Raw genomic sequence first — 19,008 nt, 5'->3', positions numbered from 1 at the left:
TGAAGATTCTCGTAATACATGCTAATGTGTGCAATATTTATGGTATGGATCGCCTAAAGGTATGCAAATTGTTCCTTCAATACGCAGCTTACCGCGCGGCTATATGAGGTGAAATATACAGCAAAATGAACTATTTGACAGGCGAAATATCTGACGGATTAAGCATCACAGCAACCAGCTGATGTGCAATGTAAACAAATAACGTGCACAAAATCGTAATTAAATCCATTAAATAGCTTCAATATTGAGTACTTCGTTAATTTTCAGTCAACAGTTAATAATTTCTTCCAATTAGGGAATGTTCTGCTTCAGAAGATATTATTTTGAATAGAATTTCGAAAGCGGATGTTGTGTCTCCCCCAACCCTTTAGCTATACCTGTCAGATATTTCATCTGTCAAATAGTTCATTTCGCTGTATATTTCACCTCATGTAGCCGCGCGGTTACGCAGCTTAGTTGGCTTCACTAAGCGCCTAGAGGTATGCTTTAGAGGTAAGTTAGAGTTAGTGTGAATGGTAAATTGTACAGGTAATTTAAAGAGCAAAACAAAAGTTAAATAATTAAAAAAATAGTATAAAATAAGTAAATAATAGTAATAGTAATATAATAAGTAATAGTATAAGTGCTTGGTGTTGCACTATATTTAACTTTAATTAATGAATTTTAGTACAGAGCTGGCGAAAGATGTTTTTTCTTTATTACACCTTTATACGCTGCGGCATTATGTACATTAGTCATTTTTCATGCATGATATAATCATTGATCTATGCACATTAAAATATGTCAGCTGAATCACAAAAAACATAGTTTGCATACTTTTAGGCGTTGAAGCGGCCCATAGTGCGAAAAAATTAAGAAAAAACTTCAAATAGCATACATTAAGGCGCTTTAGTATTTTCATTTATACTTCATCCCTTTCCATGCTCCTTGATGGTGTGATTTCGATCATTTATTACTTACTGCTCTCTCACGAACTTTATGTAGCTCTGTTGCGAGCTTACATTTTCAATATGTATCACACAAAGACAGCTATATTCCCCATGTATGAAATGTTACACACACCACACCAGCTCCAAATATGCCTTAACCAGTCCCGGGGTTCAGTCCGCTCACGCGGAACAAATGCAAATAGATACGATTTAAGGAATATCCCTTCAACAAGTAGCTCGTCTGATGCATGGTCAGGAAGACAGAACTGTCCCCGGCACACACAAAAAATAGAAAAAGCAACACAATCGAAGCAGACGGTGGCCACAACCGGTTTGAAAGGCATCTGTCCGTATTCCCCCCATGCCCTTATACCTATTTCGAACGTTCCACTAATCCTATCGCATCGTTTCCGCTGTCGACAGTTTTGCAGTTAATACACGCTGGTTGCGCTGGAAGGGGAAAGGCTGAATATTTTATCATACTTTCTGGCTCTTTGTTGCCCTCATATTGTGGGCGGTATTCGGAACTCCCTTTTGCCATTGGCCATTGAAAGTCGTCCTCCTGTATACGCTTTTCACAACGCCAACAGTTTGGCAGATTTGTTTTTTTTTTCGGTGCAAAATGGATGTTGACTTTGGAATCAAAAATGAAATGTGTGGTTCAATTGTTGCGTTCCGTTTCGAAAAACGAAAGCTCTCCGGGTTGAAGAGAGGCTGTGTGACGGTGTGACCGTATCGTGATTTTATTAGCTTCATTTTCTTGCCTCACAAGCGCGACGATAGCGAGCGCAACACACCAAATGCGATTTCATACGAACCGAGCGAGCGAACGAGCGCAAGTGAGTGAATTTCCATGTTAATTTACTTTTGCCGGCACTTTTCCCCGACAGTACGGTACGTAATGACGGCGGCTCGCTTGCCCTCCAGTCCCGGGGTCGCAGCTGTGTCGCCTGTAGTGGCCCACCAGGACAACAGGGCCCAAAACCTGACACCGGCTAAATGTTGTTGATTGTGTTGTGCCTGTTTAGGGAACGTTTTATTTTCACCCGAAACGTATTTATCGCTGCGAAATGAGTTTATCGTCGTCGACGTTGTGTCGAGGGAATTATACCGATCACAAAACATACAAAAAGCGAAAGAAAGAGAGAGAGAGAGAGAGAGAGAGAGAGTCTGTGTGTGTGTGCAAGGACGATTGCCCGGTGTGTGGTGTCGTCTTACCTTAACGAAGTAACGGATGTAACAGGCACGTGACTCGAAGCTACAGGGCAGGTTGGTTTCGGGGATGTTGAAGCGAAACGGAAACTGATGCTGACCGCGCACCAGCACCGGTACCGTCACGTCCAGCCCTTCGCCCGCCCGCTCGCCCCATATGACGGCCCGCTCGTCGATGTAGACCTGATCGTCCTTCACCTACATTCACCGGGCCAGGCCAGTGAAAGAAAGATACAGATAAATGTAAAACATAGCAAAAAAAAAACTAGGCGAATGAGATAATAAACCTCGCAAGACTATGTGTACCCTAGCTTCGATGGAGAAAGTGGTTGTGGAACGAACGAAATTGTTGCGCATTTGTGCTTTGCGATAGACGACACGGATGGTAGGAAAGCCGTAGTAGGATTGGTTGTTGGGGCTGCCCCCCTCGGTTTCGGGCGAAATTGGTCACAGACTCATTGGCAGAGTGTCTGGCAGTGTTGTGTTGTGAATATAACTGATAATGATGACGCTCTTAATGGACGATGAGCGGAATAATGTGAAGATGATCGTTAACTTTCGTGCCGGCGAAATAAACTATTGCCGTTTGTCTGGGACGGAAAAGAGCATTCAGTAAAGGATAGTTATGATTTCTGCGAAAAACTGCATAATTTCATTAATATACACTAAATATTATTTTTAACTAATTGTCAGCTTTGTAGTGATCACAAAACAAGGAAATAAACTAAAGATGTGCTAAAGAACTACTTTGTGCTTCGAATTGCATACTTTTAGGCGTACTAATTGGTATAATTTATTATTGAAAACAATTTAACACTATTCAAGATGACACCAACCAGATTTGAGTTACAGTTTTGTTTTATTTCTATCAAAAGAGATTTTCAGATCGACGAACAAGGTTTAAAAGACTAATTGCATTTTTTTGCATACATGTAGGCGCTAAAACAAGTGCTTCCAGTCGGTTTAAAAACTAATTGACTTAAGTTCATTTCAGTCTGCTTTACTCTGATTGGATGGCGCTTTACTAGCGACTATAAAATGTAACATAGCTTGTAGCTGCACTGCAAAAGGAATAAAGATTTACATCATCAAAGCTTCGTCACAGTGCTTTTTTTCTTCCTCTAACAAATCCCATAAAACTGAGCTTGAACCAGTTTACTAGCTACCCATTTACGTCTACATTACAAACAACGAAACAGATGCAAACCACTCTCATCCGCTCCGATACGATGCAGTGTGAAGTATGTAAGCAAACAGCGATTCAGCACGAGATTCGATGACAAACGCGTACAAAAATGAGCACAAAAAAACGAAGCTTAGCTACCTCATCCCCATCTGAACCTTGCGTGAACTTGCCAGCTTTATAATGAGAGGACCACAGCGTTTTACAGCTCGCTGCAGTGCACTGTGGCAGCTTGTGCTGTGAAACGATGGGTGTTCAGCTAAAAAATAGCACCGTAACAAAAAAAAAGATGAAAAAAGGCTTATCCGATGAGTGAGCACCATTTGATTAGTTTTTGCTTTGCACTGATCACCACTGGACGTGAATTTTTCAACCAGGCGTTTTTGACCATAGCGCCCAAAACGCACCGGAGCCGTGGAGCTGTTGTAGTGACCGGCAGTTTGCAGTGTAAATAAATTAAGCAAGGGCAGAAAGCAAGATAAAACGACGCGTCATGGCAAACGGCTGGCAGGGTTTTATCGTTTCGCAATGGGTTTTAGATTTTGCTGATCCGTTTTTTGTTCGCTGTGTGCTGTTTCTCGGGTCGGATTGCTTCACGCTCCAAATAAACGACATTGTGAGCGAATTTGAATGATGTGCGTAAATAGTTGCTGGTGGTGGTGGTGAGAAAAAGTTATACAAAACGGTGTAGAGTGGAGCTTTGATGGTGGCTATTTGTAATGATTTTTTTTTTCTTCTAGTCACAGACACAACGTCAATTAAATGAATGGTATCGTTATGGAGAGTGGCATAACAGAGTTCATTCATTTGCGGAGAGAAAGAGAGAGAGAGAGGTTGAGCTTTATCGAGATGAATAGGAGACATTAACAGCAGTTTCAATATCAAATCGGAAAACAAATGCAGCTTGGCTGACCAACACTAGACAGATGAGAATTTACGGGTCTTTTGATAATCTGGCTAACAGCTCATAAAAGTTGTTGATAATAATTAAAAAATGTAAAAAATATGATAAATCATAGTCAGTAAAGTCTAAAAAATAATATGTAAAAAACACAACTACTAGTCACAATGATTCAAATAATAAAATACATTTTAAATCTATTTTTTTAAATGCATAAATAAACATTTTTGTAGCTTTATCATAATTTATACATTTATTTTATCAGAAATTCTAAGACGACTGAAATTCTATTCTGTTTTCATTATTATTTTATGCTACAAATAATGTACCAATCCTATCATTTACTGTAGTGACTGTAATTATATCGTTTTTGTTCAAAGTATTAAACAATTTAAATCAGTAGTTTGATTAGAAAACTTCCTCCTTCATTTGTAAAACCAAAAGTTGACAACACATTTCATCATACTAGCAAATCATGATAGAAAGCGAAACTTTCTGTCCAATAGCAATAGCAATAATGTAACAAATGCTCATAAAAATAACAAAACACACAAAAGGAATTTAGGGCGAGGAAGAGAAAGTTCAACTAAACCGATCAACTGTGACTGTGCAAGTTAAATGTTCTCAGCTAAACTGAACAACAACTAAACAACTGTTTAGCGCAAAAAAAAGTAAACGACTCCCGGGGCACGAGACGATCGAAATGTGCAAAAACAAACAACTGTGTCTAATTTTACACGGTTCACCGGCTCATTCAAGAATCATTTCCGAGCGTGGGTTGGGACGGTCGCAAAGCTGCCGTGTGTGCTAGCGTGCACGTGTTCTCACGTGTGTTTGTTTTATAGAAACAAAAAAGTGATTCAAAGGTCGACGATATCGGTAAGGCGGCCCGCCTACATGCACGCTTAAGAGGGCAGCCCCAAGAGAGTCAGAGCGAGCGAGAGTGAGAGGGACTGGATGATACGATGATGATGGAAAGGATACACACAGTTTAGGGCGTAATTACCGTTCTTTTGTCTCCGGACACGAACACCTTCCACTCGACGTGCGCTTTACCCCTGAGCAATAGGCGGATGGCTGTAACGAGAGGGACGAGACAGCAAAACAGTGTGTTAGAGAGAGAGAGAGAAAGAAAGAAAAAAAAGCAAGGTAAAGAGTCAGCTAAAAAGGAACGAGGCACTAGCACTTTACTACGGTGCTTACTAAGAAGCTTTTTGCTCGTGGAGTGCATGAAACAAAGGGCGGTCTGGTCGGACGGTCGGTCGCTCGGTTCCCCGACCGAGTTTCTAAAGTCGTGTGGCAAGGGTTTTGGCCGGAAAATGGCCACGGTGGCGTGTGTCGGGTGGATGGATCCCTTGCCTCGATTGAACTAGGAATGTGCGGCGTTTCGTGCAAATGGTTAAAGTTTCGTGTTTGTGTGTGTGTGTGAATGGGTGTGGGTATATGTTAGCAAAATGTCTTTGTGTGTTTGCGTCCTGTTGAGGTATGGTTGAGGGTAGATCGTTTGTGCCTGGTTTACCTAATGTCGTTGTTTTCACTTTTGCTATAATTCCTTCGACATTTTGTGCTACGGTGGCTGCTTACAGTGTTGCACAAAAACGGAGCGTTATCAATGCAGCTGCAAGTAAGCCAATTAAGCAATGGGGATTGCATACCTTTGGGCGTCAAAGTAGCAAACACTTAACAAAATTGGTAGATTTGGAAGCTTTTTAACTTTTATAAACTAAAAACGGGCTTAACAGTGTATTTTATCCACAACTTCACCTGTTTTACTTTTTATTTCTTCTTGGTGATGCTGCACATCGCATGCCTGGAGTCTTTTTATTTGCAATCACTGTACGTAATCCGCTTCATACTTCAATGGCATGAGCTTAATCTCCGTCCACAACCGTTCCGTTGACGATGGATACTCACGGTGGTTGGGGGGGGGGGAAGGAAGAATTACTTAAGAGGAACGAGACGGGGAGACAGAAACATGAGAGTCTTTCCCGCATCCCAAGGCGGAAGGATGCGAACAGGGTGCAGTTCTTACCGGTCAGCATCACTGCCGTGTATGTGAGAGTGGAAGGTGTATGACTCCAACGTGATTACGGCGGATGTATGTGTGCCTGTGGCAAGTGTAACCAGAGGATGACAGGATGTCTCATGTCATGTCACCTCCATGGAATGTCGCATTACCGGCCGAGGCCATGTGAGTCAAGGAGTCAGTGTGAAGTGGATGCTCCCTTTCGGTACCCTTGTACGGGGTGTGTAGAATTTTCGGGCACGATAAGACCGAAGGAGTCGGTGTGATTGGAGTGAAGCAACGGGATGCCGACGCGTGATAACTGAGCCTCAGCTCACGCATCGCTCCCCATGTGACATGTGTAGATTATGTCGAAAAGCTAACAATGATCAGGGTTTTTTGTGTTTGTTTGAGAGGGTACTAGGACAACCTGCTAGCGAATAGGGATGAAATCCTTGCCTTATGTGCTGCTATGTGTGTAGGTGTGCTTTTACGTTGCTACTTGAGGGATGTAAATTTGTACATTTGCTAAATTACGGACAAGATACAGTTTCGTGTGTATCTTGTCCCCTTTTTTAGGTTAATACGCGTCCCTGGGCGTGAGCTTTCGCATAGAAAGAAGTTCCTGCAACAAATGTAAACATTGTGCCTTATTGTTGAGGCTGCAAGGCTCCTGGTCGTGCTTGTTTGGGGTTTGTTTGTGACTTGAAATGGCAACTGTTTAGTAACTAGATGGGTTTTTTTCTTGGCTCAAAAATTAATTTTTCTAGAGAAAGTGACCTGGACGAGACTTTGAGCCCTGAAAGCATGAGGTTCATTAATATTAACTTTTGTCATCTTGAAAGCACACTCACTGCCTGGGGTGATTTAGAAAGTCTCTTAAATCCAGATCGTGAAAGCATTACCTCCGGGCACTAGTAGTTACTCTGTGGCGCCATCACTCTCCTCATGTGTGCGTGTCTGTTCAGCGCTGTGCTTAGTGCAGGGTGGTTTAAGTCTATCCCGGATTTACTGTCTTTTATGAGGTGTTCTTCATGATATTACAACTTTCATTATTGTTTTTTTTTTGTTGCTTGTAAAGCGCATGAAAAACAGCTTGCACAGTGATGAGGCGGAAAGTGCGAGCTTCGAGTGCGAGCACACCAATAGACATGTTCGTGCACTTAGCGCATACTTACACTTGAGCTTGAAATTTTCCGTCGTGTGCATTATGACTCGCCCCGAGAGCACTTCACCGGCGTAGTAGTGCTCCTTGTCGAGTCGAATATCGAGCTCTTTGATGTAATCCATGGCGGGCGACCGGCAGGCTGGTGCTGCTGCTGCTGGTGAGCGTGCCCCGGTAGCAGATTGATGCCCTTAAATGTATGTTGCTTTCTAGGTAAAAGTTGCTGAAATATTGAGCAGAAGAAAAAGAGAGTTTTAAGCGAAAGGGTGAGATAATTTAGAATGTTTTAATTATTTCATTTAAATCAAAGTCGCCATCGGCAGCTACTAGACGATCACAGTCCATAAAGAATGCTACTTTGCTTTGTGCCGCAGGTGGAAGAAAGTCAAATATTCGCGAGTAATAAAGGTTAAGTTAATTGACCTGATGGTAGCTCAAATTTACCAAAAAACGAGAGCAAGTGGTAATTAAACGCAAAGTGTAAAATATTCAGCGGAGCAAAACAAAAAAAACAGTGCTGCTAACGCAGTGCTATCCTCGTATAATGAACTTAACACGACAATAATGGAGACGCCCAGTCGCTCACGCGTTTGCTGACGTTTCCCCAAAGTGCAGGGAAACATTAGTTGTCCCTCGCAGCGCCGATGACTGTGTTGTAAATTGATTTTAAACGAATATAACCGTGCTGTTGTCGTTTTATCGATCGCTAACACGCATAAAACCATTAACAGCCGACCGTAACCGTCTCCAGCCGGACGAGGAGGGAACGCCAGTAACGCTCCTGCCGGATTCGATTTTTGCTTGTGTGTGTGTGTACTTTCCATTTCAAAACACAATAAAAACCCGTCGCTATTTCCTCACGATTTGTTTTTTCTGCCTTGCTGTTTGATTGCTACCGCTTGGTGGAAAAGCAGCAGAATCGAATGGGTGAAATAAAAAAAAAAAGAACACCACAACACGCCCTTTCATCTCGACACCCGTGGTGCAGTATTAGAAATAATTGAAGCGAAAATGGAAGAAAATATAATTTCATAAGTCTCGACACGCAGAGAGCAAAATTGATGCGATATGGGAAGGTGGCAAAGCAGCATAGCGCTCGAGACTACCGCGCACATCAATTATCCCGCTCGCCACGGTGGAAGAAAGGTAGCATAGGACTTACGGTGCAGGATTGTTAAAACATTTCCACAGACAAACGCACAGGCAAAGCGTTGCAAGCGGGGCTTGCTTCGGAAAAGCGTGAAAATAATTTCAAACAAGCGAACACAAAAGGGCGAAGGAACGCGCAAACGGAATGAGTTCAAACACGCTTTGCAACGGCAAAGCAAATCGTCGGCAAAACGGTGAGGAGTCGGTATGTGCGTGCCTTTCTTTTTCTTGGTTGCTTTATTTTATTTATTTTTTTGTTACCGTTGTGTGTGTTTGCTCTCTATCAGTATTAGCTTCTTGGTGGTGCCGTGGCGTTTCGCCGAAGGTAAAAGTAATGCTTGATGGCATCCCAAGAAACTTATAACATTTTGTTGGCGTTGTTGTGCACTGCCCGGTATGAGTTTCAGCAAGAAGCGCTAATGAAAAACGCAGCTCAAGCTGAACGGAACTTTATAACGGAAAGGTGAGAGCAAAAGCAAACGCTTCGCTTGGTACGACGTAATCGGTTTGATGTGATTGTTTTCTACCCTGCTGTTGCTTGCTATTAGTCTTTATTCCTTCAACAAAAGCAAGTACATTACACTGAGAAGAAAACAAAACAATGAGGGCACAGGGACGGCTCCTCACGCCAAGTGCACGCAAGTGTCGTTAAAGTACTGACAAAGCTTATTAACAGCGCAAGCACAGCGGTTACGCTGAACGAAAACGATCCCGCGTCGAACGTAGATCAAAGTGATTGCGTCGGCCCTGGGCACAAGACCGGACCGGGGACGCCTCCACATCGATGTTCGTCGGAATGTTCGAGCAAAAATTATGTTTCCTCGCGAACTTTCTACCTTTGACCGGGTGCAGCTTGGTGGGTGGAAAGGAACGAGAAGTGCTGAATGATTATTAAACAGAAGGAAGTTGTTACAAATACCTTCATCAAGGTTATGATTTTTGTTTTTAGCTGGGAGAGGAAAAAGTGTAAAAAAAAGTGAAATGGGTAGTCTAGACGAGTTGTAGGTGCTTTTTCATGTGAATTTAAGGGTGAAAATTTTTGATAGCAAATAACACGGTTCACCTGATTGGGATTGACCTGATTTCATCTGATGACAATTTCTTATTGGAATGAGCATTTCAAAGCGGCAAATGATATTAGGAAAAGCTTGGTACGTCTTCCAGGGTCCGAGGCGCCTAAAGGTATGCAATTAGCGTGTCATAGATTATCGTTTACTTTACCACGAACACGTTCTGCTTGCAGTAAACTCGTCGGATCGTTGGTTTATTTTTGTAATTCCAGCTAAAAATACATCCAACCCGATGCAATATCCCAAAATGCAAACCACAATAAAGAAAACGATGGGCGTCGTTTCCTCCTCCCACGATAGCGAAATCGATTCCAATGAAGTAAAACAGAGCACGCGGTGTATCGGAGTAGAGGTTCCGTTTTTTTTCCGGCGTTCCTTCCCGGAACTCCGAATATCTAATAGGCTGGGACTCCGGTTTTTAAGCGTATTTGCCATAGATTACCGCGAACTAATTCAAATTATGTGTCCGAAAAACGTTGTTTTTCCCCAAATTGCCTACCGAGAAGATGAAACGATAAACCAGAGCTAGCCCGAGCGTGACATGCCCGAGCGGCGAAAGCAAACAACCGCAAGAAAGAAGAAAGAAGCGGGCTTGCCTCCGTTGTATGGATGGGAATGTTTTCGACTGCCCCAATCGTCGGGTTTCCCCGGTGGCCCCATTCATTCGTCGGTTTCATTTGTCTCAAGAAAAATGATGACCTAAAATGTGATTGAAAAAGTTTACGTACCGCACCCCGCGCACTGCCCCAGTAGGCGTCAGATCATTTCGGGGAATAAACGAGCACGACGAGGACGTTTTGCGAAGCGGTTGTGCTGCGGGTGGGCTATGTTTTCCCATTCGGCAAGGACATAATTTATCCCAACCCCGGGGAAGCCCCTTTTCAAATGAATGGGACTCCTCTGCCCTTTTGTATTGGCTGCGTTCATTTCTTTCTGTTTCGGTGGATTGTGGGCTTTTTTTTCTTTTGGCGCGAAGGTTGCGCCGGTGAATGAAGCAGCATAAAAGCATCCGACGGGTTTGTTTACCTTCACGCCAGCAAATCGTGTACGTGAAAAAGTTGGGGCGAATATGTATAACGGCACACATACACGTGGAGCCGCATTGGGTGTAATGTTTTCACCCATTTTATTGTCAACGCGAGCTGGAGGGGGAAGCCTGTTTGATTTTAGTATGCTCTTACTCACTTGTGCACACACACACAAAGAAGGGGGACGGGCTGTCAGAAGCTTTTGCTTTGTGTTCATCCCGAATGAGTTTTGGTTTATGAGTCCTGAGGTCTTATTGGTGACCCGTTTCATTTGACGGGGGTTTATTTTGTGGTCGGTCCTGCCATCCATGCGGCTGAAATCTCGCTCATCACGCTCCCAAACACTCTGAGCCCCTTGACAAATAATGGCGTAATGATTAAATTAGATTCGGTTCGTCACGGAGCTCAGTACTCGCCGAACGCTCCGTCATCATCAAGCGGGCATCTCCCAATTGGGGCTCATCGTAACCATTTCCCCTCCATCAGCGACAGATGAGATTGTAAAAGTTTGTCCAACGTGTCTGTGTGTGTGTGTTGTTTCGGGAACCAGCCCTCGAGTGCATCGAAGCGATGAGTTTGACTCTGTGGTTGAGCTTTTTCCTTCTGCCATCGTGCGCGAGCTAATGTCAAAAGTTTGCTTGCGAATTTAATAGAATGAGCGCCATTGGATCCATGGCTCTGCCAGCACCAGGGGCGTCGAAGGTGCGGTTCAGCAGAGCACGCAAGGCAGAAGGCACAAATGGTAGGAAATTAGTAGCACACAGGGATATACCTTTCCCTTTGCTCGGCTTTGGGGCTTGGGGCTCGGGGAAAGTATCGTTCAGTATCCATCAAGCGCCCCGGGTGCCAAAATGGCACGTCCACGTTGAGAGGGGCACGACCTGAATGCATGGAACTTTTCCGAAATCCAACGCTGACAAGTGACAGTGGACGTGATGCGGTTTGGTGAGCAGAATGCAACAGGGGAGCCTTTTTCCCGGAATATCATATCATTGAAGCGTGAACCGTATTGTGCTGCTAAACGGAACTGTGCGGGCCTCGATGCAATTAGAGATTTTGTTGGAAAAAATGAAATAATTTCTGGAAAAAAGAAGAATCTTTCAGTAGAAAATTATTAATTACTTAAAATTGAGTCACAGAGGAATGAGCATAACCGTTGACGTGCACTAAATCAAACATTTATCTTCATAATGCAGTTTTCACACTGCAAATTGCATACCTGCAGGCGTTCAATCGTAAAAGTTGCCTTAAAGTATGCAATTTGCACGCGCAACTTGTACGTTTGATCGCTGTCTGTATTGCCCGTACCATCCGTGGCGAAATGGTCTAACTTTTCCCATTTATCGACCCATTTGTCGAACGGCGCTTCGGCGTTTCAAGCCGCGCGACTGAACGCAAATAGGCATGCAATAAACAGCGCCACGGGACACACTCACACACCGCTCGAGTTTTGCGTCAACACGCTTCGAATCGCACACTGGGCTGCCGTCCAGGCTAATCGGATCATAATCACTTTTCGACGATCCTCTTATCCACCCGGCAGGCGAAATGCACCGTCGATGGGGCGGTAATGGGCTCCTTCCCGCGTCCATCTCCGCGGCCTTATGAATATTGATTAATGGAAAGTTTTCCCACTAGCATCCCCGGGGAGCAAACTAGTAGTTTCGCGAATAGATATCGGTGCCACTTGGTCCCGCGCGTAGAGTGACATGCGCTCACTAGCTTTGTGTGTGTGTGAGTGAGTGTGTGTTTGTGTGCGCGTTGCCCGTTTTTATACTGCTACTGTCATGTGGTTTCGTTCGGTGCCATTAAAGAAGGTCACACGACACGCTACCTTCTCCGTGCTTTCGAGATGAAGCGCTTTGAGCGCGAAGCGGGCCAAGCGAATATTACCATGTAAATATTCGATTCGATGGAAAACCCGGAGCGATGGCAGAGAATATTGAAATGTAAAGCGACGACCATGTGTGTGTGAGTAGCACTTTGCATAGGATTATTATTGAGCTGCCGGCTGCCGTGATCCAATCGTTCGCATTCTTCGCGCGCAATCGGCCGCGGTGGCCGGGAGTGGCGCTTGGTGGGGTGTAAACAGCACACGCCTAGCTTCAAGCAGCCAGAAAAGAGCTGCCGCTGTTCAGATTTCGCTCCTGGTTCCTGGTACCCCGCTACTTGACTAAAAACCCGGCCGGTGAGATCGAGTGGCTTTAGTGCGGTAAGGCTTGTCGAGATTTTGCTGCTGCGAGATGAGATTCAAGATGATAAGATTATTATCGGTTTTATCGCCTGACTTGTCGGCCTTGTCAGCACGCTGCTCCTATCAACACGCTGGTAAGGTGAGTTGGTTAGAGAAAGGAGGAAAAAGGCTTTGGCGCGATAGGGAAGAAAGCTGATCAAAGCGATTCTCTAATTTATGCCAAGAGTAAGTGCTAAAGCAGTAGCCAGTAGTGTTGCGATTGAGTGTCTCATTAACATTTAGCAAATTCCATTATGAATGGAGGAGTGCTTTACCGGATTTTTTCATTAGTATGTAGCTTCCTTCTGCAGAAAGTTTACAAAAAATATCATTTGTTGTAACAAATTAAGCATAAATGTAATATAATGTAGAAAATTTTGCCTTATTGAAAAATAACTTTCCGTATCAAGTTCGTACGTAAAGCTCCTAAAAGTATGCTATAGTTAAATAAACAATGACATAAACATGTCTGTTTGTATTTGAATTTATCATACATTTTGTTTAGGAGAATTTGCTGCTTGGGTCATATTTTGACAGCTCAGTGAGGGATGCAGCTCCGATCCGCACGGAATGATCGATTCCGCTGTGACGCTCATCACTACCATTTTTTTTGTAAGGAGAAGATAGACGCTTCGTGAACTCGAGACGAGAAAGTCGTACTTGTGCGCAACAATTAAACACCACGGATTTGTTCAGCCCTTTTCATTAACTTCACTAAAACTTTGTAATTTATAACACAACGTAGGACTAAAATAAAACTAGCAAACGTAATCAAACCCGTCTAAACATATGGTGCTTTGTGACACAGGATTGTGATTGTGATCGTTTAGCGTGGTTTTCGATTTGTTGTTTGGAGTTTTTTTGCTTTAGTGAAGTGAAATGGCAACGTCTAAAGGCCACTCGGACGAGTCGGATGAGGAGTTGCGTGGTTTCGCAGATGAAGATCTGGAAACCGCAATTAACACAGTGTTGGTAAAGGAAGCATCCTTACTTCAACACCACTCTACGGAGTCGGATAAGAAGATGGTCAGGGGAGCCTCGGGGGAGGGCCCTAAGACAGGAGCATTCGTTGAGCCCAACGCGGTGTTAGAAGTGAAAAAAGCTGAGCGTGATGGCATAATCCGGTGTTTGAAGCGTCAGGAAGTGTTTTTGCAAAGTTACGCACAAAGTGACGCAATGTATGTTCCAACAAGGTTGAAACGTGTTCGTTCGTGTTGGGAACAATTCCAAGAAGTAACCCGTGAAATTCGTTCGATCGAGGGAATAGTCCAAGCAAACGAAGAGCTGGTAGACGAAATCGACGAACAGTGCATGTTGTTGATCGGGCAATTCGAGGAAAAGTTGAAGCGTCCAGAAAGTGACAGTGCAGTGGCAGTACGTGTTTTGGACGAACAAAAGGTTCGGCTACCGCCTCTTGCGCTGCCCGAATTTTCGGGAAATTATGATGAATGGTTGCCTTTTTACAGTTTGTATAAAACGGCAGTCCATGAAAACAATAGTTTGACGGATACAGAAAAGATAATGTATCTGAAGCGTGCGTTGAAGGAGGAGGCGTTCCGGGTAGTGGACGCTTTTCCTACGTGTGGTTCGGCGTATGAAGCCGCTTGGAAGGCTCTGGAAAAAAGATACGCCAACGAATATCTTTTGAAAAAGCGGTACGTAAACGAACTGTTGAATATGCCGAAAATGAAAACGCGCAAAACAAAAGATATCCACAGCGTTGTGGATAGTTTCGAGCGAAATGCGAAGCTTTTGGACCAGCTTGGCGAAAAAACCAGTGGTTGGGGTATGCTTTTGACTCAGCTTTTTTTGTCAAAATTGGATGATGAAACTCAGCGGAATTGGGAACGGCAGTTAGAGAATGATAGCGAGTGTTCGGTGCAAAGTTTGTTCGATTTTCTTCGAGCAGAAACGCGTGTTCTTGATGCCATGGCGGTTGATCAACACAGTTTGGGTGTTACGAAGAAATCTGATCGTCGCTTTGTTAATCTTGCTCTCAAAGGAGAAACGAAATGTGCGCAGTGTAGCAAACAGCATAGCATTGTAGTGTGCAGGTCGTTTGGTGAGTTAACAATCGATGACAGGTTGAAGGTGGCTATGCAGAAAAGGCTTTGTTTAAATTGTTTGTCGCCTGGCCATTTTGCGAGCAAGTGTTTTTCTAAAGGTCGATGCGGCACGTGTAAAAAACGCCATCATTCTTTGCTTCACAAAGAAGACATGCCTGCAATCGAACAAGTGCAACAAGTGTCAGGTGAAGAAGAAGAGCAAGAAGTGTCCGCGGGGGCTAGCGGTATGTTAGCCGCGCTACCTGCGCTGAAATCGTCTACGCATGGGCAAGTGATGTTATCAACCGCGATTGTTCGTATTCAAGGAAAAGGTGGAAAATGGTTTTCCGTTAGAGCCCTTTTGGACAATGGTTCGCAGATCAACATCATGACAGCAGATCTTTGTCGACGGTTGTGTTTGCCCAAAGTGCGCGGTTCGGTAACAGTTACTGGTATAGGAAAGATCGGTGTGCAAAATACCCAAATGGCAAAGGCGTTAGTATCATCGGAAGGAAGAACGTTCATGGAACAAGTTGATTTTGTAGTGCTCGAACATATTACGGAAAATCAGCCTTGTGGTGATATGCGTTTTGATGTGAAAAGGTTGCCGGGTAACATGGTGTTAGCAGATCCTAATTTTTACAAGAAGGGACCGATCGATCTGTTACTGGGTGCGGAGTATTTTGTGGACATTATTCAGCACGAGTGTAAAATTGTTCCAGCAAGTAGTGATCACCCGTGTTTCGTGAAGACTGTGTTTGGGTGGGTTGCGTCTGGCAGAACAAGTTTTCCGAAGAACCAGCAAGCCGCATGTCACCTTGTCACCGCTGAGCCGTCGTTGGAAAATTTGACGGAATGTTTGGAGCGTTTTTGGACCATTGAGGAGCTACCAGACAAACCTCGATTTTCGCTGCAGGAGAAGGATTGTGAGGAGAGTTTTGTACAATTTCATCATCGTGACGACGAAGGCAGGTATGTAGTTAATCTGCCTTTTAAGATTGGCGAGCGTGAGCCATTAGGCGAGTCGAAGCAGTGTGCGACCAAAAGGTTTCTGCAGTTGGAGCGGCGTTTGAAAAGGGATCCGTCGTTGGGACGAGATTATGCTGCAGTGATTGCCGACTACATTAATCAAGGTTTTTTGAAGAAAGTAACTATCGACGAAACCGGTGATGACCGTCAGCAGAGTTTCTATCTTCCTCATCATCCGGTTATCAAAAGAGCTAGCACCACCACGAAGGTAAGGCCAATTTTCGATGGTTCCGCCAAAACATCGAATGGTGTTTCGCTTAATGAAGCCTTACTGAAAGGGCCTGTCATTCAGGATTCATTATTGGACATATTGTTACGATTTCGTATGAAAGCATTTGTATTGGTGGCGGATATTAAACAAATGTATCTACAGGTAAAAGTAGATCCGAAGCATACGCGTTACCAGCGTATATTATGGCGCGAGGATCCAGCATTGCCGATAGAAGTGTATGAGCTACAGCGTGTTACCTTTGGTCTGACTCCATCGTCATTCTTAGCAACCAGGGTTTTAAAGCAGCTGGCAATTGACGAGGGGGACGCCTACCCTAGAGCTCAGCAAGCGTTGCTACAAGATTTTTATGTGGACGATTTCTTGGGAGGAGACGACAATGAAGAAGAAGCACGGCAGCTGGTTGATGAATTGTTAAAACTCATGGCGAAAGGAGGATTCCATATGCAAAAATGGAATTCTAATTCATCTGCTGTTCTGGCACAAGTGGCATCTGATGATTGGCCACGTGCAAATGTAGTGAAGCTGAGCTCTGAGGAGCCGGTAAAAACCTTGGGAATAGCCTGGCAACCCCAAGATGACGAATTGTTTGTTGAGGCCAGCATTCCTGTATCTGATGAGCCATGGACCCGGCGACGCGTGTACTCCATGGTGGCTAGATTGTTCGACCCTCTTGGCCTTCTAGCACCAGTTACCGCATGGGCGAAGATCCAAATGCAGGCTTTGTGGATAGCTACCAACGATTGGGACGAACCAATACCGACGCAAATGGAACTTTTGTGGAACCAGTTCCAGGATCAGCTACCCCGTTTGAAGGAAATCAAATTTGCGCGGCATGTGGTTATCAGCAATCCGGTGAGTGTCCAATTTCATTGTTTTTCCGATGCTTCAGAGGCGGCGTATGGTGCCTGTGTTTACCTTCGATCAATGGACGGCGATGGTAACGTCAAAGTGGAGCTAGTAGCAGCGAAATCCAGACCCGCCCCTTTGAAGAAAATTAGTCTGGCCAGACTAGAGCTGTGTGGAGCAGTATTAGCTACGAACTTGAGAAAGTGTATCGGCAGAGCGCTCAAGATGGAGGAGGCTGAAACCTTCATGTGGACGGATTCCACAATTGTTTTGCAGTGGCTGCGATCACCTTCTTACACGTGGGCTACATTTGTGGCAAACCGCGTCTCGGCGGTACAGGAAAATGGAAAGGGCTATACATGGCTACACGTCAGAGGCAGTGAGAATCCGGCGGACATCGTTTCTCGTGGGGCGCTTCCGACTGAAATGATAGTATCAGTTTCGTGGTTCAACGGTCCTTCTTGGTTGATGTCTTCAGAGGACAAGTGGAGAAAGTCGATGCCGTTGGATCCCCCTGACGAAGGCGACCTTGAAAGGAAGCGAAAGGTCTTGGTAGCAGTTAGCAGCGAAAAGACTGAGGAATGGGCTGAGAGGTTTTCGCAGTTTTGGAGATGCCTCAAAGTGACAGCCTACTGCCTCAGATTTGTAAAAGGATGCAGAAAGTCCGGCGAAGTGTATCCAAGTAAGTGTCTAACTATGTTTGAAATCGTTGCAGCTAAGATGGTTTTAGTGAAGATGCTTCAACAAGAACACTTCGTAGCGGAGATAAAGGAGCTAGCGAGTGGGCGTGTCATCCCACCGAGCTCTAAATTGAAGAAATTGGGAGCATTTCTGGATAAAGAAGGATTGTTGCGGGTTGGTGGACGTTTGTCACAACTAGCAATTCCTTATGCGGAGAAGCATCCTCTGATTCTGCCTGGCAGCGCACATCTGACGAAGTTACTGGCACGTGTGTACCACCTTCGAGCTATGCATGGTGGTCCGAGAGCAACGTTGGCAGCTATGAGACGGGAATTTTGGCCAATCAACGGGAGGAGCGTGGTGAACGGCGTTTGCAGAAGCTGTGTTATTTGTTTCAAAGCGGCACCCACGACAGTGACACAACCTTCAGGACAACTACCGGAACCGCGCGCTGCTCCTTCTCGACCGTTCTCAGTGGTTGGCATGGACTACTGTGGACCATTCTATTTGCGACCGGTGCATCGGCGGGCGGCGGCGCAAAAGAGCTACATGGCAGTCTTCGTTTGCTTTTCTGTGAAAGCAATACATCTGGAGTTGGTGGAGGACTTATCGACGGCAGCGTTTATGGCAGCGTTTCGTCGGTTTGTTTCCCGGCGTGGTCTTCCATCCAAGGTCTACTCGGATAATGGGCTCAACTTTCGTGGCGCCAGCAGTGAGCTGAAGGAGTTGTATGAACTCCTGAACGAACCAGAGAATCAACAGTGTATCCAGAATGCAGCTCTCCAAGATGACATCGAGTGGCACTTCATCCCGCCACATGCTCCGAACTTCGGTGGTTTGTGGGAGGCGGCCGTAAAGTCTGCTAAGCGTATCCTGCGGAAGGTGCTGGGCAACCAGAGACTTTCTTTTCCTGAGATGACAACGGTATTAACGCAGATCGAGGCGCAGCTAAACAGTCGTCCTTTGACGCCACTATCCGAAGACCCATCGGAAATGAATGTCCTTACGCCAGGGCATTTCTTGATTGGGGCACCCCTGACGGCGTTACCCGAGAAGGATGTCTCCAATCAACCTGAAAATCGTCTGCGTCGTTATGAACAGCTTCAGCGATTGATCCAGCTGCACTGGAAGCGATGGCAGCGAGAATATTTAAGTGAACTACATAATTATGGGCAACGTGTATCGCCTGTTAAAAGAGTTGAAGAGGGACAGGTAGTTCTTTTGAAGGAGGATAATGTGCCAGTTTGTGAATGGCCAATGGGAAGGATCGAGAAGACTTTTGTAGGGCCAGATCAGGTTG

General features: G+C 44.7%; 1 protein-coding gene across 2 annotated transcripts in view; it reads right to left on the bottom strand.

The window, feature by feature from the left end:
- The window catches only part of LOC121596944 (arrestin domain-containing protein 3-like), a 35,132-nt gene that overhangs the window by 7,065 nt on the left and 9,059 nt on the right, over positions 1–19,008 (bottom strand). For both annotated transcript variants that reach the window (XM_041922343.1, XM_041922344.1), the window contains 3 exons: positions 7,409–7,618; positions 5,232–5,302; positions 2,148–2,339 (listed from right to left, as the gene is read on the bottom strand). In XM_041922343.1, coding sequence (XP_041778277.1) covers positions 2,148–2,339; positions 5,232–5,302; positions 7,409–7,520 — 375 coding nt within the window. In that variant the 5' untranslated portion in view covers positions 7,521–7,618. The remainder of the gene's footprint in view (positions 1–2,147; positions 2,340–5,231; positions 5,303–7,408; positions 7,619–19,008) is intronic.

This window comes from Anopheles merus, chromosome 3R (assembly GCF_017562075.2).
Source record: "Anopheles merus strain MAF chromosome 3R, AmerM5.1, whole genome shotgun sequence".
NCBI lineage: Eukaryota > Metazoa > Arthropoda > Insecta > Diptera > Culicidae > Anopheles > Anopheles merus.
This window is presented reverse-complemented; position numbering and strand designations above follow the sequence as displayed.